The 12,760-nt window shown below is 48.9% G+C and overlaps 1 protein-coding gene across 1 annotated transcript in view; it reads right to left on the bottom strand.

Moving 5' to 3' along the window:
• The window catches only part of ASPM (assembly factor for spindle microtubules), a 65,437-nt gene extending 52,813 nt beyond the window's left edge, over window positions 1-12,624 (bottom strand). The window contains exon 1 of the mRNA XM_090048577.1: window positions 12,288-12,624. Within this exon, the coding sequence (XP_089904703.1) occupies window positions 12,288-12,566 (279 nt within the window). The 5' untranslated portion in view covers window positions 12,567-12,624. The remainder of the gene's footprint in view (window positions 1-12,287) is intronic.
• Between the last annotated feature and the right edge of the window lie 136 nt (window positions 12,625-12,760).

A 12,760-nucleotide genomic window follows, 5' to 3' on the forward strand; every position in this document is an offset into this window, starting at 1 on the left:
CAGATAATCTTGTGGAATGGAACAATGGAAATCATCATGAAGTTCAATAGTAAATGGAAACTAATGCACTTCAGGAACAGTAACAAGAATCTTATCTATAAGACAGGGAACTTGTTGGACACAGCGGCAGAAGACTAGGACTTGGGTGTAGGATGACCACAAACCACCTGGGTAATGCAGGTAATACAAGTCTAGGGTATAACAGACCAACTACAATCAATGGAGACAAGGAAACAGTAGTACCATTGCACAAGGCTTTGCTAAGACCCTGTTTATAATACTGTACACAGTCATCAGTGTTCAAAAAGATTAACTTAATCAAAGCAAGTACAAAGAAAGGCCAGTAAAAACATTAAGGCGATGGAGAACTTTTCATATATAAGCACATTAAATTAGCTTAGCTTGTTTAACTGAACAAAATAGCGATGAGGAAGGGATACGGTTATTTTTTAACATGTATTTGTGAACTAAATACTGAAGCTGAGGAAGAACTTTTTAAAATGGAAAACACCACCAGTAGAAAATTAAATGACCATTAACTGAAGCCAAGAACCTAAACTGCTTTAAGACTAAAACCAAGCTTATGGAAGGGAGAGTAGAAGATAGGCAGTTTAGGGGTCAACATGAGCATATGCAATATGTTGAATCAAACACTTGCAATACCCATGTTGGGGTACAGAAATAATGCTTTTACAGTAGGTTAGCTGTCTAGAAACCCTTTGGTTTCAGGGCTTCCATTGGCTTGTGAGACAGGAGGGTTGAGGCTTGCCTTCCTTGGTACCACTGGGTTGTTAGAAATATTGTTAGAACTGCACAGTTTGCATCTCGTACCTGATAAGAAAAAACACTGCCAAGGACATTTCTCTCCCTTGGCCATTGCTAGCTTTTCTAATGCTAAATTACTCTCTACCCCCACACTCCCCCTGACTTTCACATGCAGATTACAGAAGCTGGAATTCAACTGACTGTGTCCTTGAAAGCGGGGGGGGGGGGAATTTCAACTCTTGGTGACCTAGAGAGCTTTCTGAGCATGCGTAATTAGCTGATGCATATATGCCTATCCGCCCCGCATACTTAAGTAGTTAATTATAATATACATGTGATGGATGAAGTGACGTAATCACATACATGTTTGTATGAACCGGAAATGAGTTGTAAGAGTTCCTGTTTCTGCACACGTGCCCAGGAGGAAAGAAATAAAAAGCCAGCTAAGAATTTCCTCAGTGGGCGGAGTAATCTGAGATTTTCTGTCTCTGCTCTGACCCTATTTGCAAATACACCTTTTGTGCTGCTAATAGTGTGTGCCTGAGAATTATTTGCGAGCCTCCAAAAGAAACGAACCACAATATTTTGCATCAGGGTCACCACCCATTGTTAAGGTTGAGGATTTCTAATGGGGGTACACTGTGCTCCTGGCAGCAAGCTCTATATCAGTGGAGATTTTTGGCAGGCATGCTACAAATTAAGTCCCATGCCCTCCTTTAGCAATACTCCAGTCCCCCTCTCCTGCCCAAACTGCTGCTTAGCTTATTCTGCCCTGTGCTTTCTGTACAATCTGTTGCTCTGACTTCTGTTCCCTGACCTATCTGCTGCTATGCTGCCTGTCCCACTTGTGATACCCATGCCACAAGTTGGCCACCCCATACTACGTTAATAACTACTACTAGCTATTCCTAGTTAGAGAATCATGCCATCAAAGTTGGAGTCAGTGAGAAATTTTTTCTGGTAAGTCAGATTAGAAAGGATTCTGGGGATTTTTGCCTTCTGTAGCATGTGGCACTGTTCCTAGGAATCTCTAAACTTCAACAAACTGCATCTCTGGCATTAGCGGCATGGCACATCTCCCCTGCTTTTACCTATGGTGTATTACAGGAAATTCATGGCATCTCTGCTTTTGTGTCATGAACTCTTGTGTGAAGGTCTGAAGGGGTCAATTATGGGCAATTCCCCTGTGAACACAGAGGAAAGAACATGTTGGCCCAGGAGGTCCCTTTGAGTTCTACTTTCCTAAGGTATTCATTAATTGCACATACTTCCAAATTCATCACAGCAGGCACTTGGCACCTCAACAAGACTCATGTTTATAGGAGAGTATGGCCAGAAGGGATCTCAATTGTTATCTAGTCCCTCTTCCTGCCCATGATCAGCCCTGACAGACAACAGATGACAAAAAACAAAAGCATCCACCTTTCCTAATGCCTAGGAAAGTCTTTTTAATATAATATTGAAAATCATTGCTAATAGAGCACAATGCTTGACTACCTTCAGCTGATACAGAGAACAATTGATTGCTGTCCTCTTTTTGACAACCTTTCACATTTTGGAAACTCTGTCAGTTCCTCCCATTTAGTTCTCTCTCTTCTATAAACAACAAGCCTAATGCCTTCAACTGATCCTTCCAGGTAATTTTTTCTAAGCCACTTATTCTTGCTGCTCCCCTTCAGATAATCTCCAGTATGCTCACAAATCTCTTATATTGTACTGGTCAAAACTGAAAAATAAAACCCAGCAGAGGCCTCACCAGTACCTAGAGCAAATGAATTACCTCCCAAGTCTTATGTTTGATGCATCAGGTTGCAGAGATGGAACTGAAATGTTTCCAGTAAAACACGCTTGGAAATGTTTAAAAAAAAACAGTTCATCCAAGGGACACACATACAGCACCTATTCACGAATATTTCAAAACACTACAGCATCCCCTAGCACCAACCAAAATCCCATAACCAAATAAATAAATTCTCCAACTCTAAAGAGGTAGATAACAATCAACCATTTTAAAATAAATAAATAAATTGATTTTTTAAAATTTAAATTGGATTTTTTCATTTGATTGTATTACTTTATTTTTTAAGATGCTTAAAAAATAAACCTATATAAAGATGGTTTTAATTTAAAGCTCAAAGATAGCATGGAACAGGGATTATAACTTCTAATTATATACTGTTTGAGACAATATATTCATGTAACCCTTTTAGAAAAGTTTTATAAATGGGTCATAACAGGCCATGTACTATATTAGGGGCCCAATCTTATGGAGTTCCCAAAGGCTCCTCTATAGATTAGTAACGACTAAAGAAAACCACTCTAGTCAGTGGGACTCAGTGCTCAGTCTAGATCTAGAAGATCCCATTAAGCATCTCTGTGATGCTTCGTTTCAGTTCTCACACTGTGGATTTGTCTCCAGAGCTAACATCCTGACAGATGTCAGAAAACAAACCTTATTACCTACCCATCAGCCCTCTTGTCTCTGCAAGTTTTGTGTACAGTTCAATCCCTTACCTCTCTCTAAAAGTGCAAAGTTTAAAGAAGTTAGCAAATAAAGGATATCAACCAACAAGAACGCACTTTTTGTAGAAAACAATGATTAAACTGAGGCTTCCTGACTAGTGATTTAAATCAATTTGATTTAAATCAAATCCACCCCAACTCTAAATTCCTCAAACCTCTCCTGGCAGAAGCAGTGGCTCCCTCACGAGTTAGCAGGAGTCTTGGGGGAGAGAAGCGTTGGCTCAGGCAGCAGTGATGGTCCCAGCAGGGAGTACAAGGGACCCTGTAGCTGGATAGTTGACAGGCTGTCCACTTGCTCTCCCACCCCAGCAAACATACCAAGAAGTGAAATGATCCAGGAATCATGTCATTTAAAGAGATACTGTCAGATGCCTTCAGCTGCTTTTGGAACATTTCCAAGAGCATGTATTTGTACAGCTGGGCCTTTGAAATGTTTCACTTCTTCTTACACTTGTCTGCACCCTCTATTAATAAAAGGCCAGACTGACATGTAATTGTTTTTTTATTTGGGGGGGGGTAATAAAAGCATAACTCTTGAATCATTTTCTTCTTATGCTCCACTATAATCCCCAGTCTCTCTACTAAAGTAACGCCACCTAGCCAGTTACTTCAGTGTATTTATCAAAATCATCTCCATTCTGTATCTATTTCTTTGGCTAGAAGGAAGATGCCTTTTTTTGCATTTGATTTCAAATCATTTCTCAAGATCACTGAGAACTGTAATCCTGTCTTCTGAGCCCCTGCACTCCCTCCCATCTGATGCAAGTACTTCATGTCTAGGCATTAAGTGCATAATTCACCTAAAATCTATAATCTAAACTACTAATCTGGGGGGGCGGGGTTTGCTTACTGCTTACACAGTAACAAATATCAGTTATCTGCAAATCAACTAAACACCTAAACTTTTAATGCATGGGAACACTTCAGATGTTATTAACAGCCATATTCAACTTAACAGCTTAATTCAATGCTTCATGTTGGCAACGGATCAGCATTCACCTCGTACCAACTGTCAGTACCTGGTCCGCACCAGGGAAATTAATGATCCTCCTAGCAAACTGAACTATGAGAACTTTTCAAGGAATCATGGTGTTACTGCCACCAACCACCCAGAGCTGCTTCACCACTTTATATGGAAGTCACACCTCCAAAAACTCAAAGCACCCCTAAGAAAGTGCTACTTGTGAACTTTCACTCATTACTGGATTACAGAAAACAACAGAGCAACTTATTAGGCATAAAGAACTCCAACAGACCAAAGAAAAATCACAGTGTTTGCTGGCACTGTGGGTTCCCTGTTAGAAATCTCTGGGCTTAAGCTGCTGTCATATGCACACCATAATGGTGGCATCAATGCGCGAGGCACCAAGATGGCGAGCCCCGCCCTCCTTCCCGCAACCATCACAAAAGGGTAAAACAAACGCTGCCATACCACTACTTTTGTTATCAGAGTGTCACCAACATAGGTGAGGTCAGCCAGTCTGCAATGCCAAATAAGGCCTGAACACAGAACCCTGAGAAGTGACAGGTGAAAACAGCCAGCTCACCATTGAGCGCATCACCGGAGTGATATAAGGGAGCGCACAGCCGCACCCAAGCAAGGTTGTTCATTACCCGCTTCGATTATCACAAGGGATGCTAGCCTAGCTTTCTGCCTCCCGTTCGCGATTAGCAACCGCTGAACGCCGCTTCATTGCCGGTCCCAACATGATTAGCAGTCTACTTCTGTGCATCTCGTTTCTCTCCTCAATGCTCACTGTGAGTTAATAAACCTCTACCTTCAACTACTCTCCACCTCCGTGACTATCACCTCACCACCTCCTATCGGGCGACGTGAGCCGGACTCGCGTTAACCGTCCCATAGAGAGCTAAACAACCCTTCTAACCCCCGCCGTTCCAGTCCCTTGCACTGCGATCGGACAGCAGAGTGACATGGCGTCATGAACAGGATTCACAGATCCGCTAGTCGCTGTCTGCCCCTGGGGTCGAGGCTGCTGTACCACCGACGATAATACAGAACTTTGGGCGCATATGAGTTACCACTCTGCAAGCCCGGCTCCAAAAGACTGTCAAGGGTACTTGACTCTAAAGAAGGGTCAAAAGAAATGGGTCTTCAAGGGGTCACCAGCTGCTCTTGGCTGCCTACTCTCAGACCCCAAGACCCTGTTCCACCCAAATGATGAAGGGCACACTGTGTCCTTGAAGAAAGTTAAGGGGTATGGGACAGGAGACCCGACCCCCGCGCAGACATGGGCCAGAGGTCTGCGACATCTAAAAGATCTAGGAGCTCCCATACCGTTCAATAATTTCCATTGCCCACCTGTAAAAGAACGCTCAAGGGGGTACAAAATGGCCGGGGATCTCATCAGCGACCTGGAGACGCATGGAAAAACCGCGCACAAATGGACTGGTCCAACCTGGAACAAACATAAGTGTCTGGGTATCCTCTACCAACACTTTGTAAATCCCGTGCGCTCATATTCTGATCTTGAGTCGCAGTTTTGTGCAGCAGTACAGCAAGCCACAGATACAGAAAAAGAGGAAGTGCCTCCAGCAGAGAAGACACAGCCACCGAAGGCTGCACCTCCCATGCTGTCCGCCCCACCTCCACCATACGGGGGCCAGGACGTAGAGCCATCAAAAGGGGCTCCGCCTAGCCTCTACCCAGAACTACCTCCCCCGCCAGACTTGTCGCAACTGGTCACGGCCCTCCTGATCAGCACCACTAAGGTCACGGCTGGGTTAGATGGGCACCCGGTAACAACGACCTCCTGGCGAAGCAGGTTCCGGGCAGAGATCCATGACCTAATCACTTCCACCACACACCATCCAGGAGAACCGCCGCTAGTCTGACTGGGCCGGATGGTTATAGACTATGGTTACGACCGAGTCGATCTAGAAGAAACCACCATGATGTTACGCAATCCCATCCGGACGTCCGGACTGGGGGGGAGTGAACGCTGCGGTCCATAATCACGATTGGCCAATACCCCTGCTGGCACTGGTGATCATGGCGCTATCAATGACACCACACACGGTCCACGAGGGGCCCCGGTCTACAGCAAGCCGGGGACGGGACTCATTAGCCAACTATATCATAGGTTTCAGTTACTACCGTTGGGACCTGACCATGAATCCAAGGGAACAACTCACGGCTGCCCAAGTGCACGGAGTGCACCCCCAGCGGTACCTTAATGACCTGGGTTCAGTCCCAATACTCATGGCAGGGGTTACCGCTGCCTGCGACCTCTACTGGCCCAACGATCCCACTTCCCGCCTGTGGCTTCATACTTTCTGCGGACAAGCCAGAGGCTATCCACAAACTGCCAGTGGACCCCCCATTGAGCAGGCCCACTCTATCTGTAATGGCTGCCTAGCCAGATAACTTTGACCGCAGTTCACACAACCGCCCGCATGACCACGCCTGGCACCAGGGCCGGGAATGCGAGCCCCAAGGACCACCACAGCGGATGCCAAGGAAGTGGGCCATGTTTGCGTTCATCCTAAACCAAAGAGGGATGAGCAAGCATCAGATACACCGCCTAGATCAAGACACCCAAGAGAAGCTTGCATCAGCCCTAGGATTCCATTGGCATGACAACAGAGGAGGTCTAAGAAAAAGAGCGACGCATCCAAAAATAACATGAAGCGGCCGCGAGCTCCGAAGCCCGACCCGGAGACGAGCAGCCGTGTGCTCCCCTATGGTATCACCACCCGACTGAACCAAAGACCATACCCACTTTGCACCACATGCCTCTCGACACGGGCGCACAAGTCAAAGTCATCCCCCCCTCCTTACCTCATACACGCACAGGAGCAACCGTCTTCGTTCCGGGACTAAACGCGACAAAGTGTTCTGGTGGTCAAAGTATTAGTTTCACTGTTTAAGCCACTCAGGGCAGCGGCCAAACCTTTGCGAGACATCCTGGGGAGTCAAGTACTGCTGGATGTGAACGGAACATGACATCTACACCTCCAAGGACCCGTATTGCAAGCACTCCCCACAGAAGAACAATCGCCGATCCCGTTCACTGTAAATGCCCCAGCACATCGGCTGGAGCCGCTTCATTCAAATCCTTGGAAATTTCGCCCTATTCCAATGAAAGGGCTCTTAAAAGCCAACCTAGGCAAACTGCTGAAATCTCTTCTCACACAAGACTGGCTAGAAATAATTACTCAATCTAAATACCTGTCACCAGGATGGGGCATCACTAAGCCAACGGACCCCTCCCAAGCCAGGCTTGTTGTGGACTACCGAGTGGCAAACAGCTACATCAAACTGCTTGCCACCCTAGCAGTGATGTCCATCAGCCAGTTACTACACAACGTACGCCTGCACTCGCAATTGTGGGCCTGCACCATCAACTTAAAGGACATGTTCTTTTCCGTCCCCATAACAGATGACAAAGGCCTTCTTAACATGTGTGTCGGCAGAGTTATGTACAAGTGGAAAGTATGCCCTCAAGGCTACCAAAACTCCTCCGCAGCAGCGATAGGGGTATTAAGCCCGGTCCTAAAGAGCGTAGTCCCTCTGAACCCTGTGCAGATTCATTCTTACATAGATGACATCCTCGTAAATCAGCCCCAACTCTACTGCCGTGCAAGAAACAACTGAGCAAGTCTCCCGCGCCCTCACTTAAGCTGGATGGACCATCAACATGAAAAAGTCCATAAAAAAACCCAGCCAACAGTTCACCTTTCTGGGAATCACATTCACCTCCAAAGGAATTTCGATCGAAAAACCGGACCAATTATCTTGTTGGAGGGAGCGACGACCTACGACAAAGAAACAATTTCAAGAACTCCTAGGTCAGCTGATGTGGGTCCGCCACTTCATCCCCTTGCATCTACACCCCTTCATCCAACACCTCCAGAAGAAGACGTGCGGCAACTCCTGGCATCCCTGTTTCTGGGACAGGTCAGACGAAAGGAAGTTTGACGAGCTCCTCGAGTTTTTCTGCAACCCACCAACACTCCAGTTTCTCCCCATCCGAAACGCTGCAGATCAAGTACGTGTGGTCGGACAATCAACCGTCCCTGGTGGTGTGCAATGCTGAAGGTCACCCCGTGTACTACAACTTCACAGCTATTGCCGGTGAACAGCACCGGTACAGACTAGGCCTAGCTTGTCTAGCCGTCCGACTTGCAGAACCCTTCTCGGCGCAACAAGGGTTGATTCTTGGCCCAAGTGCAGAAACCATCCCAGCACTCAACCCAAACAGGCCCTCCACTTACTTCAATGGACTCTTAACGACCTGGGCCAAGTTAGTCAACGAAACCCATGCAAAGTGAAGCCACTGGCAGTTTAAGGAGGACCCTCACCCAGGAACCACCTATCAGGATCGTATCCTCCTGTACGGAACAACCCAATCAGCACGGCTGGCCTCAGATGGATCTACAAAGGGCTCACAGAAGCATGGAGCGACGTGTCAAGCATGCAACTGGATGGAGATCCAACATGTAGGCTACGACACCAATGCCCAAGCACTAGTGCTAATGGGGTTCCTGTGTGTACTTCAACACATTTCGACCGCCCATAACCCAAGCCGTGCATCATTGCCATTGACTCTGAATACATCTACAAAATGTGTACCGGTGGCAGAACTCCCACCACACACGTTCCGCTGTGGGCCGCCATCCTCGACCTAGTTGAAAGCCTCCACCCTGCTCCTTTGATCAAGCACACCCAATCTCACTGCCCTGATACGGACCCCGTTTATGCACACTTGGACACAAAACTCCAAGCTGCCCCAGCCAGTGTTCTCGAGCAGAGCCCGACCTCATCTGATCACCTCATTCAATGGTTACATGAGTTCTGGGGGCACCCAGGAGCAGCAAAAGCCCAATGACGGTGGCGCCGTTTAGGAGGCGAACCAACAGAAGCGCAAGCCCATCAGTGGGTAGCCGCTATCCGTCGGTGTGCGGCCTGTCAGGCCAATAAACCCACCGCCTCCAAGCGCCATGAGAAGAGAGCACTTGACTCATCACACTTTAGCCCTGGAAAAACTTGGCAAGTCGACCGCGTCGGCCCTCTCCCAGGTGCAAAGAGCCACCCAAAGGGTGTAGTAGCTGTTGACCTTGGGACCCGCAACACAGCATATGTTCCCCTCAGGCGCACTACAGCCAAGGATGTGCAAGGCGCCCTTCAGCAAATCATCCAGTGGTGGGGAGAGCCAACCGAAATCCAAACTGACAGAGGCCCCCCATTCACTAGTAAACTGCTAGACTGGTTTGCCTCGGTACGCAGCATTGTGCTCCACACACACCTACAATACCACCCAGAGAGCAATGGTGTGGTTGAAAGGGCCATCGGGGTGCTCAAACAAGCGCTCCGCATAACGGGAGGGGGTAGTTATAAGGGGTGGGAGAGACGCCTCCCTGAGGTTTTAACCAACCTCAATTCCAACAAACCACACTGGATGGTAAAGCCCCTTATGCCACCAAACCCCTGGAAACCCGTGTATGCTAAGGGAAATCTTGCATGGCTTATGATCCCCAAGGGGCCCCAACCCTCGACCCCGGTAGAGGCCACTGTCCTCAAGACCGCTACATACCCCAATACATACTGGTGCAACGGCCCTACAGCCTGCATTTTAACTCATTACAACTGGCTACATCGGCGAGAAAAACATTTGTCATAGCTTCTTGTTTTGCAGGAAAGACCAGAGTTCGAGAGTAATGCATTCCTCACCACCCTTACCATCCTCTCGTCCAATTGTGCGGGCAACACGACTCAACATAACGGGACGTTTGTTGCCTGTATCCGAGCTCCGAGGGGGTCCGCAGACCTAACGCTTTCCTTTGCCCCCTTAATTCTAAATTCCACTGACGCAGAGAAATGGGCAAACTCAGCCACATGTCCCACGTCCTGCCCAGAGTCGCTAGATGGAATCCAGTTAAACCTTAGGAGGCATCTATGACAACTCTGCCCCTCGCCTGTCCCTTAACCCACATGAGAACTTTGCGGACTGTTGCCTGCGATTCCACATCGACGTTTCAACCTCACCGATGTTTTAGAAGGAATAGACATCGCTCTCAACCTCACGCGCCAAGCTCGCAACGTAGGGTCAAACCTCGATTGGAGGTTGACACGTTCAGCCTTGGACACTTGAAGAAACTAGCACTAACCGCCCTGATTATTTGCACAATAGGTATTGGCATTTGTTGTTTGTTCTGTTTTTTCTTACAGTGGCTAAAGTCACGCCTAATTCGCCTATCTGCTTTTGTATATACACGCTTACTCAGCGCTGACCAAAATAACTGAGGCCATACAAGCACCATATAACGAAAGTGAATATGACGCTATGGTGTAGAAACAGTCAACCCTTGCTGCCTCACACAAGGGGGCATGTCATACACACACCATAGTGGTGGCATCGATGTGCGAGGCACCAAGATGGCGAGCCCCGCCCTCCTTCCCGCAACCATCACAAAAGGGTAAAACAAACGCTGCCATACCACTACTTTCGTTATCAGAGCGTCACCAACATAGGTGAGGTCAGCCAGTCTGCAACGCCAAATAAGGCCCGAACACAGAACCCTGAGAAGTGATAGGTGAAAACAGCCAGCTCACCATTGAGCACATCACCTGAGTGATATAAGGGAGCGCACAGCCGCACCCAAGCGAGGTCGTTCATCGCCCACTTCAATTATCACAAGGGACGCTAGCCTGATCACCTAACTTCCGCCTCCCGTTCGCGATTAGCAACCGCCGAACGCCACTTCATTGCCCCGACATGATTAGCAGTCTACTTCTCTGCATTTCGTTTCTCTCCTCAATGCTCACTATGAGTAAATAAACCTCTACCTTCAACTACTCTCCGCCTCTGTGACTATCACCTCACCACCTCCTATCGGGCAACATGAGCTGGACTTGCGTTAACCATCCCATAGAGAGCTAAACGACCCTTCTAACCCTGCCGTTCCGGTCCCTTGCACTGCGATCGGACAGCAGCGTGACAGCTGCAAGCCACACAAACAACAGTGAAGGGTATTTGTGCCTGAAAGCTTGCGAAAAGGAATTTTTTCAACTATTTACATTGTCTAATAAAAAGATCACATCTTACTCAAAGAACCTTGCCTGCCTGTGTCATTAGACCAATAGGGCTATAACCAACACCCCCAAATCATGCAGGGTATACTTAAAAGGCTTTTTTATTATTAGTTACAATATATTTTGTGTTCCAGGTCAAATCACTTCCAAATCATATCCATTGATCAGAATCCAAATGTTCCAAAAACCATATTGCTTGAGGCAGGCAGAATGCAATTATTCTAAACACCACATAAGGCACTACAACCCACGGGCATCCTCCGTCCCAGGCACCATGGCCAAGCCCAGAAGTCTTGGGATTTGGATGCCCCCACTTGATCTTAGTCCACAAGAGACCAAGTCACTCTCAGCAACACCCTCAAAGAGAATCACTGGCTTCACTGGCAGGACAGGCTTGAAGCCCTTAATTTTAAGGTTTCTAGAGCAGACGCATCAATTCCCAGGGGAGCCCTGGAAGCACAGGAAGCTTTGAAAAACAGAGCCCCCAGCACAGCCCAGGCTCTGGGAGGCAAGCTCTTCCTAGACCAACCCTTTCCAGCCCAAGGCACTAACATTAATACAAATTTGCCGTGGCACACCTGTTAAGGTATCCCCCATCCTCAATTGTAGCCCACTGCCTGGCAAAACTCCGTGGCACACCTGTTCATTTCTGATGGCGCACTGCTTGGGAAACACTGTCCTAGACTTCAGGGATGCTGTTGGGGCGAGTACGGGGCGGAGGCCACTCCTCCGAGCTCATGTAGCCCCCAGCACCAAGTCTTCGTTCAGAAGGCCCGGGCCGAGGCCGGGTGCCAGCGGCCCCTCCTTTGGGCTGTCGCCTCTTGAGTCCCCCAGGCTGTATGTGGGGCGCAAGGGTACGAACGGCTCCCGCCGTTCCCCGCATCCAAGCCACGGTCCCTACACGAGATCCCCCCTGCCCTCCCTCAGCCACCGCCCACGGGCCCACCTGCACGAGGAAGCGCCGGCGCTCCAGACTGAAGCCGCGGGCCGGCGGCGGGAAGCGGTCCACGGCCAAGTCGGCTTCCGCCGCATCGGGGTTGTCAACGCCCAGCAGCCGTACGCGGGACTCGCCGAGGCGGACGCGCCCGAAGCTGAGGAAGGGTGGGCGCGAGAAGTGGCTGAGCGTCAGCACGGCGGGGGGCTCCTCCTCGTCCTCCGCCTCGCCCCAGCGCCGCCGCCGCCGCCCCGGGCTCAGCTCCCAAGCGGCGGTACCCCTGGCCGCCATAGCCCCACACGCAGCACCAAACCGCTGCGCGAGCTTCGGCGGCCGCAATTCAAACCCCGCGCCGCCACCAATCCAGGAGCGCGGCTCCGCCCCGCCCCGCCCCGCCCCTGTCCACCAGTCACCACGCTCTGAACAGGACGGGGCGAGGGAGCCGAACAACCTGCCAAACAACCGCTGCTGTGGGAGCTTCTCCC

The sequence above is a fragment of the Crocodylus siamensis genome, chromosome 5 (genome assembly GCF_052110815.1).
Source record: "Crocodylus siamensis isolate JL-2025a chromosome 5, ASM5211081v1, whole genome shotgun sequence".
In the NCBI taxonomy this organism is placed as follows: domain Eukaryota; kingdom Metazoa; phylum Chordata; order Crocodylia; family Crocodylidae; genus Crocodylus; species Crocodylus siamensis.